The sequence below is a fragment of the Nyctereutes procyonoides genome, unplaced genomic scaffold (genome assembly GCF_905146905.1).
Source record: "Nyctereutes procyonoides isolate TBG_1078 unplaced genomic scaffold, NYPRO_anot_genome, whole genome shotgun sequence".
In the NCBI taxonomy this organism is placed as follows: domain Eukaryota; kingdom Metazoa; phylum Chordata; class Mammalia; order Carnivora; family Canidae; genus Nyctereutes; species Nyctereutes procyonoides.
Window position 1 is genome coordinate 12,685,093 of NW_026575147.1, and position 26,520 is coordinate 12,711,612.

The 26,520-nt window shown below is 32.7% G+C and overlaps 2 protein-coding genes across 3 annotated transcripts in view; one reads left to right on the top strand and one right to left on the bottom strand.

Annotated features, from left to right (window-relative positions):
• The window catches only part of SYCP1 (synaptonemal complex protein 1), a 108,084-nt gene that overhangs the window by 62,259 nt on the left and 19,305 nt on the right, over nt 1-26,520 (top strand). Inside the window, exons 21-27 of one of the 2 annotated variants that reach the window (XM_055312541.1) lie at nt 1,128-1,190; nt 1,360-1,422; nt 13,484-13,600; nt 14,011-14,121; nt 15,267-15,359; nt 15,899-15,973; nt 24,756-24,815. In XM_055312541.1, the coding sequence (XP_055168516.1) occupies nt 1,128-1,190; nt 1,360-1,422; nt 13,484-13,600; nt 14,011-14,121; nt 15,267-15,359; nt 15,899-15,973; nt 24,756-24,815 (582 nt within the window). The remainder of the gene's footprint in view (nt 1-1,127; nt 1,191-1,359; nt 1,423-13,483; nt 13,601-14,010; nt 14,122-15,266; nt 15,360-15,898; nt 15,974-24,755; nt 24,816-26,520) is intronic. The other variant, XM_055312542.1, reaches the window with a different exon arrangement.
• On the bottom strand, nt 26,113-26,509 carry LOC129501413 (60S ribosomal protein L36a-like). The gene has a single exon (XM_055312543.1). The coding sequence runs from the start codon at nt 26,483-26,485 to the stop codon at nt 26,165-26,167; it is 321 nt and encodes a 106-aa protein (XP_055168518.1). The 5' UTR covers nt 26,486-26,509; the 3' UTR covers nt 26,113-26,164.

A 26,520-nucleotide genomic window follows, 5' to 3' on the forward strand; every position in this document is an offset into this window, starting at 1 on the left:
CCTTAGCTGGTTTTGGTGCTACCCCCAAACCTATTATTGCCACTTTAAAGTTATATTTCAAGTAAGCAGATTCCTTATTTTGTAGCCATTTCCTTTTAAATTATCTTTATTAGGAAGGTTGTTCAGAGTATATAGGTGGCTTTTCTGCCAAAATTGGAAATCGTTGATTTTTAAAATAAGTAAACATTGTATAATAGTTGTACCTGCTAATATGTTTATACCAGTAAAATTGGCATGAAAGTCACTAAAATGTTTCTCATTTTTCTATAGCTTTTCTTCCTTAGTTTTCTTTTTGCGTTTTCTGAAGTAGACCATATAGAGGTGGGGCATATTAAAAATGAGGTATTAAATAGCTGTGTCATGTATTACTCAGTTTTAGAATAATAGCAGACTGTGACTGTACATGGGTTTTGCAATAAAAATATTTAACAGGGTATTTTGTGCTGAGAGATTAATTTTTTTCCATTGGAGTGTCTTTCTAGATGGAAATTAGGACAACTTACATATCTGTAACATTTTATGACTGTTTAGAAATCTGTGCTGCTTTTATGGTACTCTAAATATTTCTTAGCCTAATGCCTCTTAATCCAATTGTGTGTGTACTCAGGTGAAATAGTCTCTCAAAGTGAGATATAAAAATTGGTTTAGGTGGTATTTCTATTGTAGAATGTATTTAGAAGGAGGTAGATTATTATATTATTCCCCTTCCCCAAATACAAAAGTATAAGAGACTCGGAAATGAGAAATGGAGAATAATGAGTAAGGAAGAAGGCAAGTTATAGGTAATCTTAACTTCTGGCTGTAGCTTTTCAAAATCCAATTAATGATATAATTCAGCCATTTATATAGAATTAATTGACCAAGAAGTACATTTTCCTTAAAGTAATTGAATTCATGTATTCTTTAAATAGGTTGAGAAATGTTAAGAATTTCAAATTTACATTGAGAAAATCTTTATTAAAATTTATACTTAATCACATAATTTTTGACATTAATGGGATTACTAAACTAAATGATTTTTGAAGTGACCTTTATGTTATTTTATGCCATATTTTTATTAGTTTGAAATTACCTATGTTGACTGGAATATTGAATAAGATAATTATTAGTTTCTCATAATTTTTTAGTGTAACAATTTAAAGAAACAAGTTGAAAATAAAAGCAAGTGTATTGAAGAACTCCAGCAGGAGGTATGTACTGATTCTCAAAATTAAACTGTTAAAGAAAAACTTTTTCACTATACTTTTAGAGAATAATTCTTTCCTTTTCTTTAGTAATTTCAGTCTAAGTCAGTGGCAGTGCAGAATTGAATCACGTTGTTAGTAAGCATAATTCTTTATTTTTATTTTTTTTTTACAGAATAAGGCCTTGAAAAAAAAGGGTACAGCAGAAAGCAAGCAACTGAATGTTTATGAGATAAAGGTATTTGGAATCTTTATTTTTGTTTTTAAGATACTAGTAAGGAGATGAGAACTTAGGAATTTTATACTCTTTATTTTAGCAGTTATTTTGAAAAATTATCTTTTGAGGTTGTAGGAATCCTTTTAGTTGTAATAGAGTGCTTGTTTGTGACTGAGCTGTATTAGAACAATCTAAGCAGCTTAAATATATGAGCATGTGTGGTATATGTGTGCATTCCTTACCCGTATCTTCAGATTTGAGAATGAGTAGGTTTGAGGTGGAGCCTTGGAATCTCTGTTTTATAGAAGGTCTATATATGATTATCCTGTTGCACAAGAAGTTTGAGAACCATTGATTTTGTAGAAACAAAGTTAGGAAATGTCAGCTCATGATGTCAAAGCCTTAATTTGTTTATTTTCATATTCCCAAGTCTCTGAACAACAACTGACAGTATTCAAATAGTTTTTGAGTCTTGAATGGAAAACAATGGTTCTCAGTGTTTGAATGATGTTCCTTTTCTAGGAAAGCAAAGATCTTATATCTTATTTTAATACTATTTGAAATTAAAATATATAAGCATTGTGATAAAAATGAAAAGAATTCTCTTATTGCTGGTATATAGAAAAGTAACTGATAACAGATATCCTATAAATTCAGCCTTCTATAGGTAGAATAAAGAGAAATATATAAAATATTCATAACAGCATTATTTGTTGTAGTAGCCCTAAAATGAAGATGACACAGATGGTAACCATTGCTAGTGTAAAAATAAGTCAATAGCAAATCACTCTAAGATGACCCAGATGTTGGAATTAGGAGGTAAAGTCATTTATTTAGTTTTTATAAGTATATTCAAAGATGGAGAGTGTGATTATCATGAAATAGCAAACGGAGAATCTCAGCAAAGAAATGGAAACTTTAAAAAAGAATCAAATAGAAATTCTAGACTGAAAAATAAAATATCTTACAAACTTCAAAGGTCCAAGTAGTAGATTGAAGGTAGATGAAAAGAGTGTCAGTGAACTTGAAGCTGGGTTAGTAGACATGGTCAGAGAAACATAAGAAAAAAAATTAAAAAGAAGAAGAAAGTTTCCTTAGTCACCTGTGGAACAATATCAAGTAGGTATAAATGTGTAATTGGAGACCCTAAGGAGAGGAAAGAGAGGGAGAATAGGGCAAAAGAAAGTTATTTGAAAAATTTCTGAAAAAATTACCACATTTAATAAAAGCATAAATTTGCAGATCTGTGGCTTTTAGCAAATCTAAAGCAAGATTAACAGAAAGAAAATGATAAATGATAAAATGATACCTAGGCGCAGGTATCAATGATACCAGCTATGCACAGTGGTAAATCCAAAAATAAAGAGAAACTTTTAAAGTTTTTCCCTCAAGGTGGGCGGGGGGTGGGGGTGACTGGGTGATGGGCACTGAGGGGGGCACTTGATGGGATGAGCACTGGGTGTTATGCTATATGTTGGCAAATTGAACTCCAATAAAAAAAAATAAAAACAAACAAAACAAAACAAAATCAAGTTTCTCCCTCAGAGAAAGGGGAAGCACTGACACAAATGAGGGCTGACCTTCAATCAGGACAGTGAAGGCCAGATAACAAAGGAAAGACATCTGTAAAATGGTGCCAGAAATAAACTATCAAGCCACAATTCTGTATGCCGCAAAAATAAGGACCTTGAAAGCTGTACTAAATGCCAAAGACATGCGAAAGGATTTTTTTTTCATCTGAAGGAGAATGACATCAGATGAAAATTTGAATCAATGGGAGGAATGAAAAAAATTAGAAACAATATGTAGATAAATATAAAAGGCTATATTTTTTTTCTTAATTTTTAAGGTATATATATGGCTTCTTTAAGAAATGCTATATAGAGTGCATTAGATATGTGATAACCATGACACAAAGGGCAGGAGGAGGGTAAATACGACTATTTTGTTGTAAAATTTTTTCATTATGCATGAAGTAGTACACTATTAAGTCTTAAGTACACTATGATAAGTTATTGATACATATCATTCTCCCTAGAGCAGCCACTATAAAATAATGAGAAGAAACCTAGAAAGCCAATACCAAAAAATTGTTTTTCCATCGGTTGTCAAATGATCCTTTATTGAAATATTTTCCTTTGGAGTTCTTAACTTAGTTGGGCATTCACTACACACTGTTGTTGTCATCTGTGATATCATGAGGCTGGTCATCAACATTTCAGCCTACAGATTGGGTAATCCCCAGGATCTCTTTAATAGTTCCAGAGAGTTCTCTGGCTGAAGATTGGTGCTACATCTGTTTGGCTTTGTTGATGAGATGACAATCTCATCAAAAGTAGTATTTCTACTGTGCTTAATGTTTTTCTGCTGTCTCTTGGCAGTTCCTTGAGGGCTTTGATAATCAGGGCAGAGGCAGAAGATACTTCAATCTGGGCTTTCTGATCTGAATGGTCAGTTTCACTGTAATCCTCAGACCCTTCCAATCACTGGTTGCTTTGGCAGTGTCATCACCAACCTTTTTTGGAGACATACAGGAGGCTGATCTTCAGGCCTAGGGCAGATGTGACACCAACTTCCCCAGTGGCATTTCAGGTGTACGACTTTGATTTCATTGGGGCTGACCTTAGGCAGCATGGTGGAGGCATTTCTTTCAGATGAATCCAGATTTGGGATGACCAAAGACATTGCACCTTCATCTCCTTCGAGCTGAAAGCCAAAAATTAGAGCACTAAAAAGTTTTGATAAACCCAAAAAAGGGGCAGAAAAAAAAGGTGATATGAATAGAAGGCAAAGAGCAAAATGATACATCTGAATGAAACATATCAATAATTACCCTAAATATCAGTGGACTACTTTAATAAAAAGGCAGAGATTGTTAGTCTGAATAAAAAATGGAGACTAAACTATAAACTGGCCATAAGAGACATACTTTATTTAATATAAAGTTACAAGGAAGTTGAAAATAAAGATTTTAAAAAGATAAATCGTATCCCATGCAAACAGTAAGAATAGGAAAATTGGAGTGATTATTTTAAGAACACACAAAATAGATTGAAATATCAGAGATCCAAAGGGGCATTTCACAGTGATAAAGGCCTTAGTTCATCTGGAAGATGTAACGATCATGCATATGTTTGTATTTAGTGAAAGGGCTTCAAAAAACATGAAACAAAAACTTAAACTAAAATGAGAACTAGACAATCTAATCATAGTTGGGAATTGTAATATCCCTCTTTTAGCAGTTGATAGTAGTGAAAAATTGGTAAGAATGTAGAAATTCTGAACAACACTATTTATTACCTTGACTTAATTTACATTTATAGAGCACCATAGCTATAATGGTGAAGGACACATAGAATGTTTACTGGAAAGACCGTATGCTGAACCATAAGACAAGTCTCCCTATGTTTAAAATGATTGAGATTTTACAGAGTCTCTTCTTTAACTACATCAGAATTATCCTAGAAATAGGTGACCTTAACATACCTAAAAAAGGCTGAATATTTAGATACCACACTGGTAAATAAATTCATGGGCCAAAGAAGAAATCACAAGGAAAATAATCAGAAATTATTTTATTTTATTTTTTCAGAAATTATTTTAATGAATAATCTGAATAATGATAGAAATGTAGCATGTCAAAATTTGTGGCATGAAACTATAGCAGATTTTGGAGGGAAATGTATAAAAAATGTTTATTTTAGAACAGAAGAAATAACTCAGATTTTTATTGAGACACTGAAAAAAGGTGAACAAATTAAACCCACAGAAAATAGATAAAAGGAAATAGTAAAGAATAGAGAAAAAAAGAGAAAAAAAGGAAAAAAATCAATGAAATCAAAAGTTGATTCTTTGAGAATATTAATACAATGGATAATCCCCTAGCAAGATTGATTACAAAAAGAGGATAAAACTCACTGTAGGGTAGGAATGAAATAGGACATTATTAATGTAGATACGATAAATAGTAAAATATGGGAATGTGATGAACAACTTTATGGCAATAAATTTGAAACTTAGATGAAATGGGAAAATTTGGAAAATCCAACTTGGTAAGACTGACATAAGATGAAATAGAAAAACTTAAAGAGCCATATACCAGGGATATTGAATTTGTCATAAAAAATTTCCTAGAGAAATACCCAGATCTTACTGGTGAATTCTAATACACACTTCAGGAAAAAATAATACCAATCTTGGGGAGATGGGTAAAATGAATGATATAGCCTCCTAGTTATGGAATGAATAAGTCATGGGATAAAAGGTTCAGATTAGGAATATAGTCAGTGTTTTTCTAATGGTATTCTATGATGACAGATGGTAGCTACACTTGTGGTGAACATAGCATAATGTATAGAGACATTGAATCACTATATTGTATGCCTTAAACTAATGTAACACTGTATACTCAAATTAAAAAAATTAAAGAAATAATACCAGTGTTCTACAAACTTTTCCTAAAGATAGAAGAGAAAGAAAAATTTCCAACTAGTTTTTTTGATACCAAATCCTGACAGAGACATTACAAGTGAAGAAAATTACAGACCAATATCCCTTATAAATATTGATATAAAATCCTAATTATAATATTAGGAAATATAATCCAGCAGTATATTAAAGCTATAAGTGGAGATTTTTTTTCTGGGGAAAGTAATTTTAAAATTTAAGACTATTAGTGTAATTTCCTGTATCATAATGAAAGGGAAAAATCATAATCATCTCAGTGGTTGTGGAAAAAGCATCTGACAAAATTCACTCATTCTTTTTATTTTTAAAAAAGATTTTATTTATTTATTCATGAGAGACACAGAGAGAGGCAGAAACACAGGCAGAGGGAGAAGCAGTCTCCATCCAGGGAGCCTGACGTGGGACTCGATCCCAGGTCTCCAAGATCACACCCTGAGCTGAAAGTGGCATATTATTCTTCCTAGAGCAGCCACTATAAAACAATGAAAAGAAACCTAGTGAAAGCCGATACAAAAAAATTGTTTTTCCATCGGAAAAACTGCTGAGCCTCCCAGGCTCCCCAGCACTTATTCTTTTTTTTTAATTTTTTTTTTTTTATTTTATGATAGTCACACACACAGAGAGAGAGAGAGGCAGAGGGAGAAGCAGGCTCCATGCACCGGGAGCCCAACGTGGGACTCGATCCCGGGTCTCCAGGATCGCGCCCTGGGCCAAAGGCAGGCGCCAAACCGCTGCGCCACCCAGGGATCCCCCCAGCACTCATTCTTGATAACAAATTTTCAGTAAACTAGAAATAGATTTCCTCAGTTTGACCCAGAGCACCTACAAAATATTTAAAGCCATCATCATGCTTAACAATGAAAGACTGAATCCCTTTTTTTCAAATATCAAGAACGATTTTTGCTCTAATCACCCGTACTTGTATTAGAGGTTAGTACATTAAGAAAAAGATTTATAGATTAGAAAGAATAAGTTAAACTATTTCTTCTTTTGTTTTTAAGGTTTTTATTTTATTTGAGAGAGAGCCCAAGCAAGGGGAGGGGCAGTGGGAGAAAAGCAGACTTCCTGCTAAGCCAGGAGCCTGAGATCATTACCTGAGCCAAAGGCAGATGCTTAACTGACAGAGCCACCCATGTGCCCTTAAACTATCTTCTTAAGTGATATATTTGTCTATATTAAAAAAAAATTCTAAGGTTCCTACAAGTTGCTAGTGTGCTAGTAAGTAAACTTGGCAAAGTCACTGGATACAGTGTTGATTACCAAAAATCAATTGTATTTTTGTCTATTGACAACTACTAACTGAAAACACAATTTTAAAACACAATATCACAGTGGCATCAAAATCCATAGTAATAGAGACAAGTTTAACAAAGTGTGTTGAAGACTTATACACTAAGAAGTACTAACATTGATGAGACAAAGAAGACCTAAGTAAAAATAAACATATTCATGTTCATTGATTGGATGCCTTGGTATCTTAAAGATGTCAAATTTTCCCAAATTGATCTAGAGAGTCAGTCAATCCCCATTACAGTTCTAGCAAACTTATTTTTTTATATAGACCATAACAAGCGGCTTATAAAATGTATATGAATGTGCAAAGGACCCAACGATTTTGAGGAAAAATAATAAAGTCAGAGGATTTAGACTGCCTGATTTGAAGAGTTGCTGTAAAGATACAGTAATCAAGATAGTGTATTATTATAGTTAAGATAGACAAAAACATCAGTGGAATCTAAAGAAAGTTTAGAAATAGACTACTTGATATATAGTCTATTGATTTTTCAACAGAGGTGACAAAAAATACAATGGGAGAAATGAAAGTCTTTTCAACAAATGTTTTATTTATTTTATTATTTTAAAAAGATTTTTAAAAAAGATTTTATTTATTTATTTATTCATGAGAGACAGAGAGAGAGAGAGAGAGAGAGAGAGAGGAGCGCGCCTCCCAGGCTCCCCAGCACTTATTCTTTTTTTTTTAATTTTTTTTTAATTTTATGATAGTCACACACACAGAGAGAGAGAGAGAGGCAGAGACACAGGCAGAGGGAGAAGCAGGCTCCGTGCAGGGAGCCTGATGTGGGACTTGATCCTGGGACTCCAGGATCACGCCCTGAGCCAAAGGCAGACGCTAAACTGCGGAGCCACCCAGGGATCCTTAAAAAGATTTTATTTATTCATAAGGACAGAGAGAGAGAAAGAGAGAGGCAGAGACATAGGCAGAGGGAGAAGCAGGCTCCTTGAGGGGAACCTGATGCAGGACTCGATCCCGGGACTCCAGGATCATGACCTGAGCCAAAGGCAGACGCTCAACCACTGAGCCACCCAGGTTCTCCTCAATAAATGTTTTAGAATAACTGGATATCCATATGGAGGGAAAAACCCTCCTACCTCAAACTATAAACAAAAGTTAAATTTAAATGAATTATAGACCTAAAAATAGTGAACTCTAAAGCCTCTAGAAGAAAATATAGGAGAGTATCTTCATGCCTTGGAGGTCAGCAAAGATTTCTTAGGGTGCAGAAAGCAATATTAATAAAATTATGATAAATTAGACTTCATCAAAATCTGAAAGATCTGTATTTTAAAAGGTGTCATTAAGAAAATAGTCAAGATACAAAGAAGGTGCAAATACTGAGAAATACTTTTATTTGACAAGTGACCTATATTGAGAATATATAAAGAACTCTTAAAACTCAACACTAAAAGGTAAATATTCCAATTCAAAATGAGCTAAAGACAACAACAAGCAACTTGATTTAAAAAATTGCAAAGGTCTTGAATAGACATTTCCCTAAAGAAGATATATAGGTGTCCAATAAGTACATGAAAAGATGCTCAACATCACTAATAATTAGGGATATGCAAATCAAAACTACAATAAGATGCCACCTCACATCCATTAGAATGGATACTATAAAAAAAAAGTGTTGGTGAAGTTGTAGATCATTTGAGTTTTTGTATAATGTTGGTGGGAATGTCAAATGGTACCACTGCCATGGAAAGTAGTCTGGCAATCACTCAACAAACTAAAAAGAGAATTAACCATATATCCAGTAACTCCACTTCTGGGTATATACCTAAAAGATTTAAAAGCAGAGTCTCAAAGAGATATGTGTACACCCATGTTCACAAGCAGCATTATTCATGACAGCCAAAAGGTAGAAGCAACTCAACATTTATTTATTGTCCATATATAATGGACAAACAAAATGTGGTATATATGTAGAGTGGAATATTATTCAGCCTGAAGAAGGAAATTCTGATAGATGCTACAGCATGGATAAAATTTGAGGACAAAAGGACAAATTCTGTATTCTACTTATATGAGGTACCTAAGAGTAGCCAAATTTATAGGCTAGAGAATGGTGGTTGCCAAAGGCTGTGGGGAGGGAGAAAGTGGAGTTGTTGTTTAATGAGTACTTAGGTCTAGTTTTATAAAATGAAAATAGTTCTGGAGTTGGTTCCATAACAATATAAACTAACTGTACAGTTAAAAAGGTTAAGATGGTAAATTGTATTTTATAGGTATTTTACCACAATAAAAAATAAAAATATTGGCAAGAGAATAGACACTTCACAAAGGAAATGTACAAGATTAATCAGCTCATGATAGAATGTTCAACACTATGGTTATAAGAAATGAAAAATAAAGCCATAAGGGGATATTACTACACCCACAAGCAGAACCAGCTATATATTTTCAGGGGTCAGTGCAAAGTGAAAAGGTGGGGCATCTAGCTCAAAAATCATCAAAAATTTCAAGATGACTATAACAGAGCAGGAAACTAAGCTCAGGGCACTGCCCACAGGAATGGCTGAAGTTAAAAAGACCATCAGCAGCAAATGCTAGTGAGCATACAGATTAACCAGAACATTCAAACTTTGTTATTAGGAGTATAAATAGTACAATTACTTTGAAAATACTTTGGTTGTTTCTTAAAAAACTAAGCATACATGATCCAGTGATTCTTTTCTTAGATGTTTACTTAAGAGAAATGAAAATATGTTTACTAAAAGTATTGCACAAGATACTCATAGCAGGTTTATTTATAATAAACTAGAAAGAGTTCAGATATCCATTAACAGGAGACTAGATAAGCAAATTTGTTATATATTCATGCAATGGAATATTATTACTCAGCAGTAAAGAAGACCTATTGACTCTACAGAAACATGGATGAATCTTAGAACATAGCAAAATAATCCACATGACAAGGGGATATGATTGGCATAATTCCATTTAAATGAAGTTTTAGAATAGACAAAGCCATTTATAGAGACAGAAAGCAGAATATTGGTTGCCTTTGAGAAATGGGGCTTAGACTGCAAAAGGGCATTAAGGGTACTTTCTGGGATGATGGAAATGATCTATGTTTTGATTGATGTTGTCATTACATGGCTGTAAAAACATTTGTCAAAGCTTACCATACTGTTACACTAAAAATAATTCTGTATTTTATTGCATATACATTATATCTTGATAAAGGTGAACTCATTCATGAAACCTCCAGGGCCTAGAGTTCTCTTTGTGGAAAGGTTTGTAATTTATCATACAATTTCATCAATAGTTGTAGTATTATTTAGTTATTATTTCTTCAATTTTGGTAAATAATATTTTTCTTGATTTTGCCAAGTTCATCTATGTTTTCTATAAAATTGTCTGCAGCATCTATAGTTATGTTCTCTTTTCAATCCTGGTATTGGTTATTTGTGCCTTCTCTTGTTTATTCTTTTTTTAAGTTTTTATTTTAATTCCAGTTGACATTCAGTGTAATATTAGTTTCAGGGTTAAAATATAATGATTAAACAATTCCATGCAACAACTGATGCTCATTACAACAAGTGTACTCCTTAATCCCCATCACCTATTTAACTCATCCACTCTGCACACCTTCTCTATAGTGACTATCAGTTTGTTCTTTATAGCTAAGAGTCTGTTTCTTGCTTTGTCTCTCTCTCTTTTTTCTTTGCTCTCATTTGTTTTGTATCTTAAATTCCACATATGAGTGAAATCATGAAGTATTTGTCTTTCTCTGATGGAATTATTTCACTTAGCATTATACCTTCTAGCTCCATGCATGTCATTGCAAATGGCAAGATTTTGTTCTTTTTTATGGCTGAGTAATATTCTATTATGTGTATATAACCCTTCCAATTAGTGTTTTTTAATTGGTTGGGTACAATTTCTGGATCATAGGGTAGTTCTATTTTTAACTTTTTTTGAGGAATCTCCATACTGTTTTCCAGAGTGGGTGCAGCAGTTAGCATTTCCACTACCAGTACAAGAAGGTTCCTTTTTTTCCACATCCTTGCCCAGACTTCTTGTTTCTTGTGTTTGATTTTAGCTATTCTGACAGGGTGTGAGGTGATATCTCATTGTAGTTTTGATTTGTACTTCCCTGACAGTAAGTGATGATCAGCATGTTTTCATGTGTCTCTTGACCACCTGTGTGTCTTCTTTGGAGAAATGTCTCTTGTCTTCTACCCATTTTTCAATTGAATTATTTGTTTTTTGGGTGTTGAGTTTGTAAGTTCTTTATATATTTTGGATACTAACCCTTCATTGGATATGTCATTTGGAAATATCTTTTCCCATTCTGTAGGCTGCTTCTTAGTTTTGTTGCTTGTTCCTTCACTGTGCAGAAGCTTTTTATTTTGATATAATTACAGCAGTTTATTTTTTATTTTGTTTCCTTTGCCTCAGGGGACCTATCTAGAAAAAGTTGCGATAGCCAGTGTCTAAGAAATTAACGCCTTTGCTCTCTTCTAGCTTTTATATGGATGGTTTCAGGTCTCAAATTTAGGTTTTAATCCATTTTGAATTTATTTTTGTGTATAATGTAAGAAAGTGGTCCAGTTTCATTCTTTTGCATGTTGCTTTCAACACTATTTGTTGAAGAGACCATCTTTTTCCCACTGGATATTCTTTCTTGCTTTGTTGAAGATTAATTGACCATGTAGTTGTGGATTTATTTCTGGATTTTCTATTCTGTTCCATTGATCTATATGTCTTTTTTTTTTTTTTGCCATTATCTTACTGTTTTGATCACTACAGCTTTGTAGTATAACTTGAAGTCTGGAATTGTGATGCCTCCAGCTTTTCTTTTTCAAGGAACCTGTATAGTTGATTTACTATGAACATCATTATGCCAATATATTTGAAAAACTTAAAATGAAGTAGATTAACCAAAAAACAATCTTAAAAAGAAATAATTAGCCTGGCTATTAGTCTTATTACAGAAATTGAATCAGCAATTTAATATCTTTTAACAAAGCATACTTTAAACTCAGGTGAAAAAAAAAACAAACTCAGGTAGTTTTAGATGGGAGTTGTATATGTAGTATATCTATAATTATACAATTGTTAAGTGTGTTTATTAAGGTTGTTAGATATATGGCCATTACAGAGAAATATTACTAGTTGTACAAATTTGCAATTTGTAAAATTATTAGAAAATATAATTTACTATTAGAAAGTATAATTTTAGGGGGGCCTGGGTGGCTTAGTTGGTTAGATGTCTGGCTCTTTATCTCAGCTTAGGTCTTGATCCTCAGGGTCATAGGTTCAAGCTCCACACTGGGTGTGGAGCCTACCTAAAAATATATATATATATATATATAATTTTAAAAATATATGACTTATATGAAAATGCTGTTTTTTTCCAAATTGATCTACATATTCAATTAAAATTTCACCAACGATTTTTGTAGAAACTGACAAACTGGTTCTAAAATTTAAATGTGTGAGCAGTAGGCTAAGAATAACTAAGGCAGTTCTCAAAAGGAACAAGGGGGAGTAAATGTACCCAACCAGGTATAAAGATTAATTGTGAAGCTAAAGTAATAAAGAGCATAGTACTGGCAGAGGGGTAATCAGATGAGTTTAACCCAAGAGAGAATCTAGGAAGAGATCCATGCATAAGTGATAACTTGATATAATACAGGGGTGGGTAGTATTATAGATATGTAGTGCTGGAACATTTGACTCTTCATATATAAGCATGAAATTGTACCTCTATGCTACATACAAAAATGAATTGCTTAGGGATGTAAATGTTAAAGGCAGGGCTTCAAAATGTTTGAGCAAAATTACAGAGTATCTCCTGTAGTCTGGTGGTCAAGAAAGATTTCCTAAGCAGTGTAAGAAATACAATCATGTTTCAAAATGTTGATAAACCCATATATGCTGTAATTAATAATTTTTGCTTATTTAGAAAACAGAGACAAACCTCATACTTTGGGGGAATATCCATTATACACATATAATGAACAAAATATTAGAATCCATAATTAAAGAATTTCTATAAGTCATTAGGATGAAACAACTAAATAGATAAGTGAAAGATCTGAATAGAAATTTTACAGAATGAAAAAAATGGAGAATTAAACATAAAATTTTTAGGAAAATACAAATTAAATAACAAAACTTCAGGCAAGTACTTTTGACTGTTACTATCAACTATTGATGAGGCTGTGAAGCAGGCAAAACTCCTAACACGCTGTTGCTGGGACTTTAAATTGATACGTGTACTTTGTATCTTGACTGAACACAGAATATTTTCAAGAAATCCACATCATTTACTAATGTTCATGCTATTTTCTTTACTCAAAGGTCAGTAAATTAGAGTTAGAACTAGAAGATGCCAAACAAAAATTTAAAGAAATGACTGGCAGCTATCAAAAAGAAATTGAGGACAAAAAGATGTCAGAAGAAAATCTTTTGCAAGAGGTAGGAAAAATTAAACATATTTGAAAATTTGTTATATTAAAGCTCTATATTTGTTTATTAGCAATTTAAGAGAAAAACAATTTTTAACTTTAAAATTATGACTTAAAAGATTTAATAAATTTATATGAGACAGTTTCTGAGGAAGCTTAAAAGTGTCTTTGTTATTTTAAGTATTTGAGTATTGAGCAGTGTATTATTTTGAAAAGATAAATGCTTATTACAGTGTTAAACTGTCATCTCACTTGATAGGACACCCTAAAATAAACCAAAATAGTAATGCATTTTTTACTTGGCTTTCCTAATTTCCTGGTATTTGATTTTTTGCACTTTATGTAAATAGTGTGTATGGTCTTTACATTTAAGTTAACTTTGTTTTTTGTGCATTAATTTTAAGAAACTTTATTTTATAGGTTGAGAAAGCAAAAGCAGTAGCTGATGAAGCAGTAAAGTTACAGAAAGAAATTGATATACGATGTCAACATAAAATAGCTGAAATGGTAGCACTTATGGAAAAACATAAGGTAACGTGTGTATTTAATGAAGAACTATTATTAGAACCATTTTATGCATAAAATGTTAAAATCAAGAAAGTATTCTGATTTGTCAGAAAATTATACAATGATGACTGATTACAGACAGAGAAATAGGAGATCAAGAATATCCTAAGTTCAGGTCTTAACCACACAAAGCTGAGTTTGGGTATATTCCTTGAGAATATTTCTTCTTGTCATCAATGATGTTTAGAAGTAATTACTTTCCTTCTGAATTTTCCTAATAGTCTCTTAGAGCACTCTTCACCTTATATTTAAGTAGATCCCCAGAATATGTATCTGGTAGATACTTATACCCTCTATGTGTGCCTAACATATATTAGGCTAAACAAATTTTTATCAGTGGTATAAATAGATGAAAGTGGTATAAATAGATGTTTTTGTGTTTGTGAGTATGCTTTATTTTTTGTTGTTTTAAAAGTAATCATTCTGTTATGGAATTCAGCTTTATTCCCTTCAAGATCTGAAGAGAAGAGGTGGGATCTAACTACCTATTCATCTTTAAAATTGTTGGTAGGATATAACATAGTTATGAGGTAACCAATGAAGATTAAAAAGTATTTTAATAATAAAAATTAACAAAATTCATTAAAATACTAGGAATTCAGAGATTTAAATTGAATACTGTATTTGGTATGTCTCAATTCAGTCTAATCCTTGACACTCAAGTTGTTCCTCTTTTGGCCAGTGGGAGGCTCTTCAAACTAGCTGGCCGGTCCTTTTGACTTGACCCTAATAATCTCTGACAGCTTTTTTCCTTTTTATTATGACAAAATGTTCAAGACTCATCTTGTATTTCCTGCCCCAGATCTGGAATCAGTTACATTTCTAAGAGGTCTTGGTATTTCTAGCCTATTTTTTAAATTATAAAATTCAGCATTTCCAATTAAAAAGACTTTTTGTTGTTCTTATGTTAGATTACTTTCAAGACTTTTCTATGTTTCATTGTTTGTTATTTGAATAAAAAATGACTTGAAAAATTAGAAAAAGCTCAAATGTGTATATAACTGAATTCATTGATATTTTCTGCCAATATTAAATGCTTAAGGATAACAGTATTATTAAACATAATCTGTGTTCTAATATACCTAAAATATTTTTTCTGTTTAATGTAGCACCAATATGATAAAATAGTTGAAGAAAGAGACTCAGAATTAGGACATTATAAAAGCAAGGAACAAGAACAGTCATCAATGAAAGCATCTTTGGTAAGATTCAGAATGAAGAACAGTAAAAGCCAATTTTCATATCAGCATGGCTAGGGTAAAGAATAATATTAAATAAAATTTTTGAGCTGTGGAATCAAAAAATTTTAGATTTGAAAAATATAGGTTTTATAGGTAAATGGTTTTCCAGTTTTATTTTTTGAAATGGTAGAATAGACTCTTTTTTTTCAAATGAATACGAACTCCAGTTACAAATAAATTTGGAGCTCTGATAGAGATTGGGAGAGGAGGAATGGGATAGATTGGGAGAAGGTAAGGAAGATATATATATATATATATATATATATATATATATATATATAGTGTTAAATATTTCTTTAGAGAAAACTATATGAAATTTGTCTAAATGAAATCTTTAGTCGTGTTCAACTAGCAGCCTCCATATCAGTAGACTTCAAGTTTATATATTTTATGAGTGAATTCATTTTTCTGTAAAACTAAATATAAAGCATTTGTTAGCATTTTCACTGTTTTGAGAAATACAAGGATACACTTATAAATTTCATGTTTTTTTTCTTTAGGAGTCTGAATTGTCTAATCTCAAAAGTGAACTTTTGTCTGTTAAGAAACAACTTGAAATAGAAAGAGAAGAAAAGGTAGTTTTTGTGGCATTATAGTAAAGTAACTAATAACATTTAGGTGCAACTTCCTAGTTTTTTTAATTAAATTTTTTAACAAGTATAACTGCAACTTTGTTTTTATAAGCATGTCATATTAGAAAATATATTTGGGTAACTAGGATTAAAACATATAGTTTTTACCTCATTAGCTTTTTTTCAGAAGGATACAGTATATTCCTTTGTTTAAATATTAAACACATAGAAATATATAAGCATACTCTAAGGGTAGAAGTGCTTTTAAATATAAGTACTTGGGAAAATCTCAAATGTTATAAAATACTTATATATTTAGATGTGTTTTTAAACTGTTCATCAGATTTTAGAAAAAATAATGCCTTATATTTGTATAGTGTTTTGCAATTTACAATATGAATTGACTTACTTTAAAATGACAAATACCATTTATTTTTTTGCTTCTATTGGACAGACACTGTGCTATCCTACTTACATCTAATTTAGTTCTTAGAACAATGCTAAAAGCAATACTTATTATTTTCATTTTTACAGAGGTTAGGTTATTTATTCATGATCACATAATAAAAAAGTAGAATGGCTTAGAATTCAAATGTAGGTTTTGCATGATTCCAAAACCTTTTATCTTAATCCCTTAGCAACAGCCTAGGTAACATGCACTTTCAATTTCAAGACGCTGTCCATTTGTTCTCTTTGTTTCCTGCACTTAATTCCTTTCTTCCTTTATCCACTATTAAACATCTGACACATGTTTCCTATTGCAAAGGTGAGCTTACTATATCTACATATTCTCATAGCACTTTGTTTTTATATTAAAATAGTTATGTCACTCTGTGCTTCCATTATGTTTCAAACTCTTCAAAGGTAAGGATTGTGTCTTATTTATTCTTATTTTCCCTTTATCTGAGCACAATGTTTTGAAAATTTTTTGTTTTTAATGAATGTTATTAAAGGAATAACTAAATGGCTTCTCTTCACCTATGATAGTAACACATACTTACCTTTATACTACTGCTTTAGTAGAAGGCTCCATTGTCTCTAACTATTCTTATTAATGTTCTTTTTTTCCAAATGTTTTTGAGATTTATTGAGAGATAATTGACATACAGCCCTGTACAAATTTAAGTTATGTGGCATAATTTGACCTATATATATTGTGAAATGATTATCATATAGATTTAGTTAATATCCATCATTTCAATATAAGAAAAAAAGAAAAGAATGTTCTTTGCCTTATGATGAGAACATTTAGGATTTACTCTCTTAAATTTCAAATATACCATACAGCAGTGTTAACTATAGACATTGGGTCGTAAAATTACAACCTTAGTACTTATCTTATAACTTGAAGTTTGTAGCTTTGACCACTTTTCATCTAATTCCCCAACCCCTAAACCTCTGCCCCTGGTAACCACAAATCTGATATCTTTTTCTATGAGTTTTTAAAATTTTAGATTCCACATATAAATAATATTGTACAAGTGTTTGTCTTTCTCTGACTTAATTCATTTAGCATAATGCTCTCAGGGTCCATTTATGTCATTGGAAATGGCAGGATTTCCTTCTCTTTATGGCTGAATAATATTGCATTGTGTGTGTATGTGTCTGTGTATCACTCTTACCCATTAATCTATTGGTATCATTTAGGTTGTTTCTATATCCTGGCTATTGGAAATAATGCTGCAGTGAACCGTGTGGGTGCAGATATCTCTTCAGCATAGTGTTTTTGTTTCTTTTGAGTATATTCCCAGAAATGGAATTGCTGAATCATATGGCAGTTTTATTATTAATTTTTTGAAGAACATTACACTGTTTTCTATAGTGGCTGTACCAATTAAAACTCTACCAATAGTGCACAATGTTTTTCTTTTTGTATTGTTGTTTTAAGTTTTTATTTATATTCTAGTTAGTTATTGTATAGTGTAATATGGGTTTCAGGAGCAGAATTTAGTGATTCATCATTTATATATAACACCCAGTGCTCATCACAAGTGCCCTTCTTAATACACACCACCCATTTAGCCCATACCCTAGCCCACCTCCTCTCCTACAACTGTTAGTTTGTTCTCTGTAATTAAGAGTCTGTTTTATGGTCTGCCTCTTCTCCCCCCATGTCAATCTGTTTTATTTCCTAAATTCTGCATATGAGTGAAATCTAGGGTATTTGTCTTTCTCTGACTGACTCATTTTGCTTACCATAATACACTCTAGCTCCATTTACATCATTGCAAATGGCAAGATTTCACTCTTTTTTGATGGCTGAGTAATATTCCATTGTATAGGTATACTACATCTTCCTTATCCATTCCTTAGTTGATGGACATTAGGGCTGTTTTCATAATTTTGCTGTTGTTGACAATGCTGCTATAAATATCAGGGTGCAAGTATCCCTTTGAATCTGTATTTTTGTTTCTTTGGATGAATACATAGTAGTGCAATTGCTGGATCATAGGGGTAGTTCTATTTTTAACTTTTTGAGGGACCTCCATACTGTTTTCCAGAGTGGCTGCACCAGTTTGCACTCATCAACAGGGTAAGAAAGTTTCCCTTTCTCTACATCCTCACCAACATCTGTGATTTCCTGTGTTAATTTTAGCCATTCTAGTAGGTGTGAGGTGAGAGCTCATTGTAGTTTTGATTTGTCTTTCCTTGACGATGAATGATGTTGAGCATCTTTTCATGTGTCTGTTAGCCATCTAGATGTCGTCTTTGGAAAAAATATTTATTCATGTTTTCTGCCCATTTTTTAACAGAATTATTTGTTTTTTGTGATTTTTTGGTGTTGAATTTGGTAAGGTCTTTATAGATTTTTGGATAGTAACTCTTTATTAGATATATCATTTGGAAATATCTTCTCCCGTTCCATAGACTGCTTTTTAGTTTTGTTGATTGTTTACTTCACTGTGCAGTAGCTTTATGTCTCGATGAAATCCAAGTAGTTCACTTTTGCTTTTGTTTCTCTTGCCTCCAGCAACGTGTCTAGTAAGAAGTTGCTGTTGCTGAGGTCAAAGAGGTTGCTGCCTGTATTCTCCTCTAGGATTCTGATAGGTTCCTGTCTCACATTTAGGTCTTTAATCCATTTTGAATTTGTTTTTGTGATTGGTGTAAGAAAGTGGTCCAGTTTCATTCTTCTGCATGTGACTGTCCAGTTTTCCCAATGCCGCTTGTTGAAGAGATCGTCTTTTTTTTTTTTCCATTTGATATTCTTAACTGCTCTGTTGAAGATTAGTTGACCTTAGGGTTGAGGGGTCCATTCTTGGATTCTGTATTCTGTTCCAGTGATCTATGTGTCTGTTTTTGTGTTAGTACTATACTGTTTTGATGAATACAGCTTTTTAGTATAGCTTGAAGTCTGAAATAGTGATACCTCCAGCTTTTCTTTCTTTTTCAAGATTGCTCTGGCTGTTGGGGTCTTTTCTGTTTCCATACAAGTTTTAGAATAGTTTATTCTAGAATTATAGAAAATTCATGCCATTTTTGCTGATGTCACTCTTCCCTTTTTCCTAATGAAAGCATTTAGCACTATAGATTTTTTTCTCTCTACTGCTTTAGCTACATTCCACATGCATTTGGTATGTTGTGTTTTTGTTTTCATTCAGTCCTATATAATTTTAGATTTCTTTGTGACTTTTTTGACCCATAGGTTATTTAAAAGTATGTTTAAAATTTTTCATGTATTCTAAGATTTTCTTGTAAACTTTCTATTACTGATTTTTAGTTTGATTCAGAGAACACAATCTGTATGATTTTTGTATTAGCCTGCTTGGGTTACTGTAGCAAAAGACTTAAGGCAGAGACTTAGGCAGAGAGGGAGCAGGCTCCCTGCAGAGAGTCCGATGAGGGACTCCATTCCCAGACCCGGGATCATGCCCTGAGCCAAAGCCAGATGCTCAACCACTGAGCCACCCAGGCATTCCAAATTGCTGGTTAATATAATATATCTATGCTTAGCATTTTAAGGTACTGCCCAACTTTTCCAAGCCAGTTTTTCCATTTTGGGTTCCCACTATCAACACATGAAAGTCCCAATTTTTCCACATCCTCAGAAACACTTTTTGGATTATAATCATCCTATTGAGTATGACATGGTATATCATCATTGTTTTGATTTATATTTCTTTAATGGCTAGTGATGTTGATCATCCTTTTATGTGCTGTTGGCCATTTGTAAATCGTTTTTGGAGAAATGTATATTCAGATGCTTGGCCTATTAAAAAATTTGGTTCTGTGTTTTTTTAGTTTTGAATTTTAAGAATTCTTTATATATTCTAGATATCAGTCCCTTATCTAAGATTTGCAAGTGCTTTCTTCCATTCTGTGGATTATCTTTTTATTTGTTGATGGTATTATTTGTAGCACAGAACCTTTAATTCTGATGAAGTTCAGTTAATCTAGATGCCCTTTACCAAATTGGGAAAATTTCTAATTTGTTGAATGTTTTTATCATAGAAGGGTGCTGGGTTTTGTGGGTTTTTTTTTTTTATTTATTTATGATAGTCACAGAGAGAGAGAGAGAGAGAGGCAGAGACACAGGCAGAGGGAGAAGCAGGCTCCATGCACCGGGAGCCCGACGTGGGATTCGATCCCGGGTCTCCAGGATCGTGCCCTGGGCCAAAGGCAGGCGCCAAACCGCTGCGCCACCCAGGGATCCCGGTTTTGTGGTTTTTCTGCTTTTTTTGTGTATATTGAGATGATCATGTGGTTTTTGTATCAATACGAAGTATTACATTAACTGATTTTCAGATGTTAAACCAATCTTACATTCGTGGGAGAAATCCTATTTGGTCATGATGTTTAATCTTTATATTCCATCAGATTCAGTTCATTGCTATTTTGTTGAGGATTTTTTGCATCCCTATTCATAAAGAGATATTGGTCTGTAGTTTTCTTGTGATGTTTTGTCCTTAGGCTTCAGATTTTTTTCACCAACTCAGTGTGAGCCTATATATCTATCTGAAAGGGTAAGTTGTGGTATTTCTTTTTCTTAAAATTGAAGTATCATTGATATACAATGTTATGTTAGTTTCAGGAGTATAACAAAGATTCAAACAACTCTATATGTTATACTATGTTTACCCCAAGTGTAGTTACCATCTGTCATCATCCAGTGCTATTGCAATATCACTGACTCTATTTTATATGCTGTTATCTTTCATCCCTGTGACTTAGTCATTCCAGTAGAAGCTGGTATGTCCTATTTTCCAGCACCCATTTTGCCAGCCCCCACCCACCTCCTCTCAGGCAACCATCAATTTGTTCTCTGTATTTATGAGTCTGTTTCTGCTTTGTCTGTTCAGTTGTTTTTTAGATTCCACATATAAGTGAAATCATATGGTATATGTCTTTGACTTATTTAGCAAAATACTCTCTAGGTCTGTTCATGTTGCAAATGGCAAGAGCTCGTTCTTTTTCATGGCTGAGTAATATTTCATGTGTGTGTGTATACATATACATATATGCATATGGCTATTTGCTTTTTGCCATTTTACCAATCTATCTTCAAGATGTATTTCTTTAGCCTGTTTTATGAGGGAAAAGATAAGAATACTATGGTTTGGTATATTCTACTTACAGGGTGATGAGAAGGAACCATGGAAAAGTACACAATTCATGTGTTTTTTCAATGAATCTCTTCTTTTTTTGTGTTTTCTGCTCTTTTATAGGGATCTTTTCTTTCTTTCTTTTTTTTTGAAATTTGTCTTTTGGCTTTATTGCTAGTGTGTTCTATTTATTGGCAAGGATAATGTGCTTTCTTTGTCCAGACAGAGAGACCAAGGTGAAAAAGTTTAGTTATTTTTCCCAAAACTTTCACTCTCTGTGCATTTTCTAGGCCTCCTTTTTTTAATAGACTGCTTATATATCCCCTCAGATACTTCTTATCAATTCAAGTATATTATTGACAGTTATTCTCATTATTGTATGTGTCCACTTTCACCAATATTATGCAAATGATGATTAGATTAAGAGTTATATTGATTAGAGCCAAATGAGCACAAGTATACTCTGTGGCTGTCATGCTGAGCCTCGCTAGAATCCCAAATTATGGCATAAGGTTGTGTGTTTTTATTGTTGAATTTGTTTTTGAAGTTGTTAATTACTCCTTTCCCTTGTTGGCCAGTTGTATATCTTGTTTAGGGAATTGTCTATTCAAAGTTTCTGTTCTGTTGCCCATTGTTTAGTTGTTTTTTATTGTTGACTTATAGGAGTTCCTTATGTATTCTAGATATTAACTCCCTATTGATATATAATTCAATATGTTTTTGTCATATTATTTTACATTACATATTAGTATTTTCTTTTTCTCTAAATTGTGTGTATCTGGTTGATTTAAAAGGTGTGTGTAGGGATCCCTGGGTGGCGCAGCGGTTTGGCGCCTGCCTTTGGCCCAGGGTGCGATCCTGGAGACCCGGGATCGAGTCCCACATCGGGCTCCCGGTGCATGGAGCCTGCTTCTCCCTCTGCCTGTGTCTCTGCCTCTCTCTCTCTCTGTATGACTATCATAAATAAATAAAAATTAAAAAAAAAGGTGTGTGTAGTATTTTGAATTATTTTACTGATTACCTTTATATTTTTAAGCATTATATCTAACACTTTCTCCTACTGCCTCTTCCTCTACATATATGATTTTTATATTTATTTGGTTAATTTATGTTTTCAAGATTAATAAAAATATATATTTCTGTAAACATGATTCTGGTATTTGTTTAATTTGAACTTTATGTTTACATATATTCAGTTCATCTTTTATATGAAACTTTTTTCTTAGTCCTCAATTTTGATCCTAGTTAATACGCAATCCCTATTTTGACCTATGTTACTTGCCCATCAGTATGACAAAACTGTTACTGGATAACAGTCAATTTAATTTTCCAATTAAGTTGGTTTTGTGGGACTGTGATAAATCACTTTCTCTACATCTTTCATGATTCGATGGACCTGAATCTCTACCTAGGTAAGATGTGGCATTTGATACGTTTGTTTACATTCTTGAACTGGAAGAAGGTTTCAGAGTCTTCTAGTTGGTCCTCCTAAACTTAAAAACTTGATTCTGAAACAAACAAACAAACAAACAAACAAACAAACAAACAAACTTCATTCTGTGGTGAGAACCAATATAGGGATTATGGCACTTACTGAGTTTATCTATTCAGACTTTGTATTTAGGATCTAAAGAAATGACCACAGATTAGGTCAGTGGTTCCATGGGCTCATTATGAGGTAGACTTGGATTAAATGCCATTTATCACCTGACCCCAATACACTTACACTTGAACTAATGAAAAAATAGCAACATCTTAGGTTATAATAATTGGTGCTAGTTAATAGTCAATGTCCAGTTTACACATAAGTTTTAGTATCTTGGTGCACAAGACAGTAGAAAGGATACAGTATATATTTGTGATACTATTGCAAAATCCTTCTATGAGAGTTACTAGGCTTTCTTTTAATTTGAGGGGTTCTAGGTTTATAAATTTATTGAGGTCTGAAATTTGGGTACAGGGCTATCATTCTTTTATTCCTGTGGCTGAAGTCAATCATCTATTTGATGCCATATTATAGGCATATTTGAGTTATTCAGATTAAATAGGGACCATAGTAGACTGCCTATCTCTTTGGTCTTAGGGAACTCATGATTAGTTAGCCACTACCAAAGATGTTTGTTTGTGTATGAGCTAATAATTCACACCTTGAAAACATATGTTGTATTAGAACAGATTGTAAGGTCTCCAGACTAGCAAATGTGTCCAGAATCTAGAGAGAACATGTAATCATGGAAGGTGCTTTTCTCTCTTCTGTCCTCTAAAAGCCTCTGGAAGGTCCTCTGAGAGGCAGTGCAATTTTGCTAGTTTAGAGGATATAATTTATCCTAAAAGTGTTCTAGCCCCTTATTGTAGACCCCAGTTGTCACTGTAACTGAAGATCAACTATTGTTCATTGATAGGGTACATAATAAGAATAGTGACTATTGTTACATTAGCTTACTACCAGCTTCATGGTGAAGTGAGTTCTCCAGTTAGGAGCAATACTCTGGGAGAGATAATATGGTATATACAACGCATTCAGTGAGGTTGATATTGGCATAGGCATCATGGGTAGGCAAGGCAAGTTTGCTTATAATTCTGTGTTGGAACTTTATCTTCTCTCAGTCCTTTAAGGCTTCCTGGGGGCTGTAACAATTCTCTTCTCTGGGTGACTATCATATTAAAGGCATAGTACATATTCTTTTTTGTAGGTCAGGGTTAATTTTTCTTTTTCCTCTACTGAATATACACACACCCTAATCTCTAGCAAAAGTGATGTATTGTTTCCTAAGTATTTTGTATTTTCTTGTACTTCCTCCCCCATCCTTGTTTATCTCATGTTAAAAATTCATTATTCAAGGTCCAACAGAAATGTACCCTTCCTCAATGCACAGAAAAAATTGAATTCTGTCTCTAAAGGCCCATAATACTTTGGATCTCTTTATAGCTTTTCAAAATTAGTTACTTATGTGTATTCCTTAGTTTATAATCTGATCATTTTACAAATGAGAAAGTTGATTCAGAGTGTTAAAAGACTTAGCCAAGATTCTATAGATACATACTGGACAGATAAGAATTTTTAAAAAAGGTAATTAAAAGTAATAACAAGCTCTGTAGAAAGAAACTAATTTATTTTTCTTGTTTTGTTTTCATTATAAGATTTTAGAGTTTATTCTTTGTTAGTACTTCTTAGAAGTATTTTGATAATAGCATTAGTTTTTGATAATAATAGTGACTTCATTGTGTGTATTCATTTTTAATAGGAAAAACTCAAAAGAGAGGCAAAAGAAAACATAGCTATTACTCTTGAAAAAAAAGACAAGGTAAGAGTTTTATATAATTTTCTTGATTTTTCTTTGTAAGTCAACTTGTTTTCTAACATCTCCTTGGAAAAATTTTTGTTCATAAATAGGTAAGGAACATCTAATACTCATTTCAAATATAGAATGTGTTCAGATTATGAAAGTAGGTGTCACATTTTGTATGGAGTTGTTTTGATTCAGTATAATTTTAGTAAAATACACCCATTATTTATTTCTGTTTTCAAGTAGATTAGTAAATGCCACAACTGTTTATCTGAAGTCCTAGATACATAAATTACAAATGATGAGGAAATAATAAAAAAATTTTAAATAGGCCTTTATTTGCTATACTTTATTCCAATGATATTGAAGTATCATAAGCCTTATATATAATAATTAATAGTTTTATCAAACATTTCTGATTTGGACAAGTTATTTCTTTCAGCCTCAGCTTGTTCATATATAAATGACTAATTAATAGTATCTGTTTTTTAAAGTTGTTAAAAGGACTAAGTGAGATAATATTTTTAAGGTGTTGATAAATAAACAGTGCTTGGCATGTAGGAAATGCCATATAAGCATTCTAAAAAATAGAATGATGAGCACTGAGTAATGCATAGAATTGTTGAATCATTATATTGTACACTTGAAACAAATATAATAGTATATGTTAATTATGCTTCAATGTAAAAAAATCATAAATATTCTATATACAGACATACCTTAATCTTGTGGGTTCAGTTCCAGACCAATGCAGTGAAGTGAGTATCACAATAAATAAAGCAAGTCAAATGAGTTTTTGGTTTCCCAGTGCAAATAAAAGTTATATGCACACTGTATGTTGGGTGTGCAATAAAATTGTCTAAAAAACAATGTTCATACCTTAATTTAAAAATACTGTATTACTTAAAAATGCTAACCATCATGTGAGCTTTCAATAAGTTGTAATCTTTTTGCTGGTAGAGGATATTGTCTTGATATTAATGGCTGTTGACTGATCAGGGCTGATGGTTGCTGAAAGTTGGGATGACCATGGCAATTTTGTAAAATAAAACAACAGTGAAGGTTGCTTCATTGACTCTTCCTTTTGTGAATGATTTCTCTTTACCATAGGATTGCTGTTTGATAGCATTTTACCCACAGTAGAACTTCTTTCAAAATCAGAGTCAATCCTCTCATATGCTGTTGCTGATTTATCAGTGAAGTTTACATAATATTCTAAATCCTTTGTTGTTATTTTAACAATCTTCACAGGAGATTTTATCTCAAGAAACCACTTCTTTTTGCTGATCCATAAGAAGCAACTCCTCACTTTTTTTTTTTTGAACATAACATCAAGATTTTATTGTCTTCATAACAAAATATGAAGTTTAGAACTGGATCACTTGGCCCTTTCTCTTCTTACCTCCTCCCATTTCAAAATGCTTGCATCTCTTAATAGCCAGCATTCTCTTCCATCTGCAGTTGGGCTCAACACATTCAAGCCTCAGCACAATCTTCTTTGTAGTTTTAGCCTTTTTCCGGAAGATCGGCTTAGTCTGCCCACCATAGCCACTCTGCTTCCGGTCATAACGCCGCTTTCCCTGGGTGTAAAGAGAATCTTTGCCTTTCTTGTACTGTGTCACTTTGTGGGGTTGGTGCTTACCACACTTCTTGCAGAAAGTCCGGCGGGTTTTAGGAACATTCACCATCTTTGCGAGAGCACTATCGGCACAGAAAGCAACTC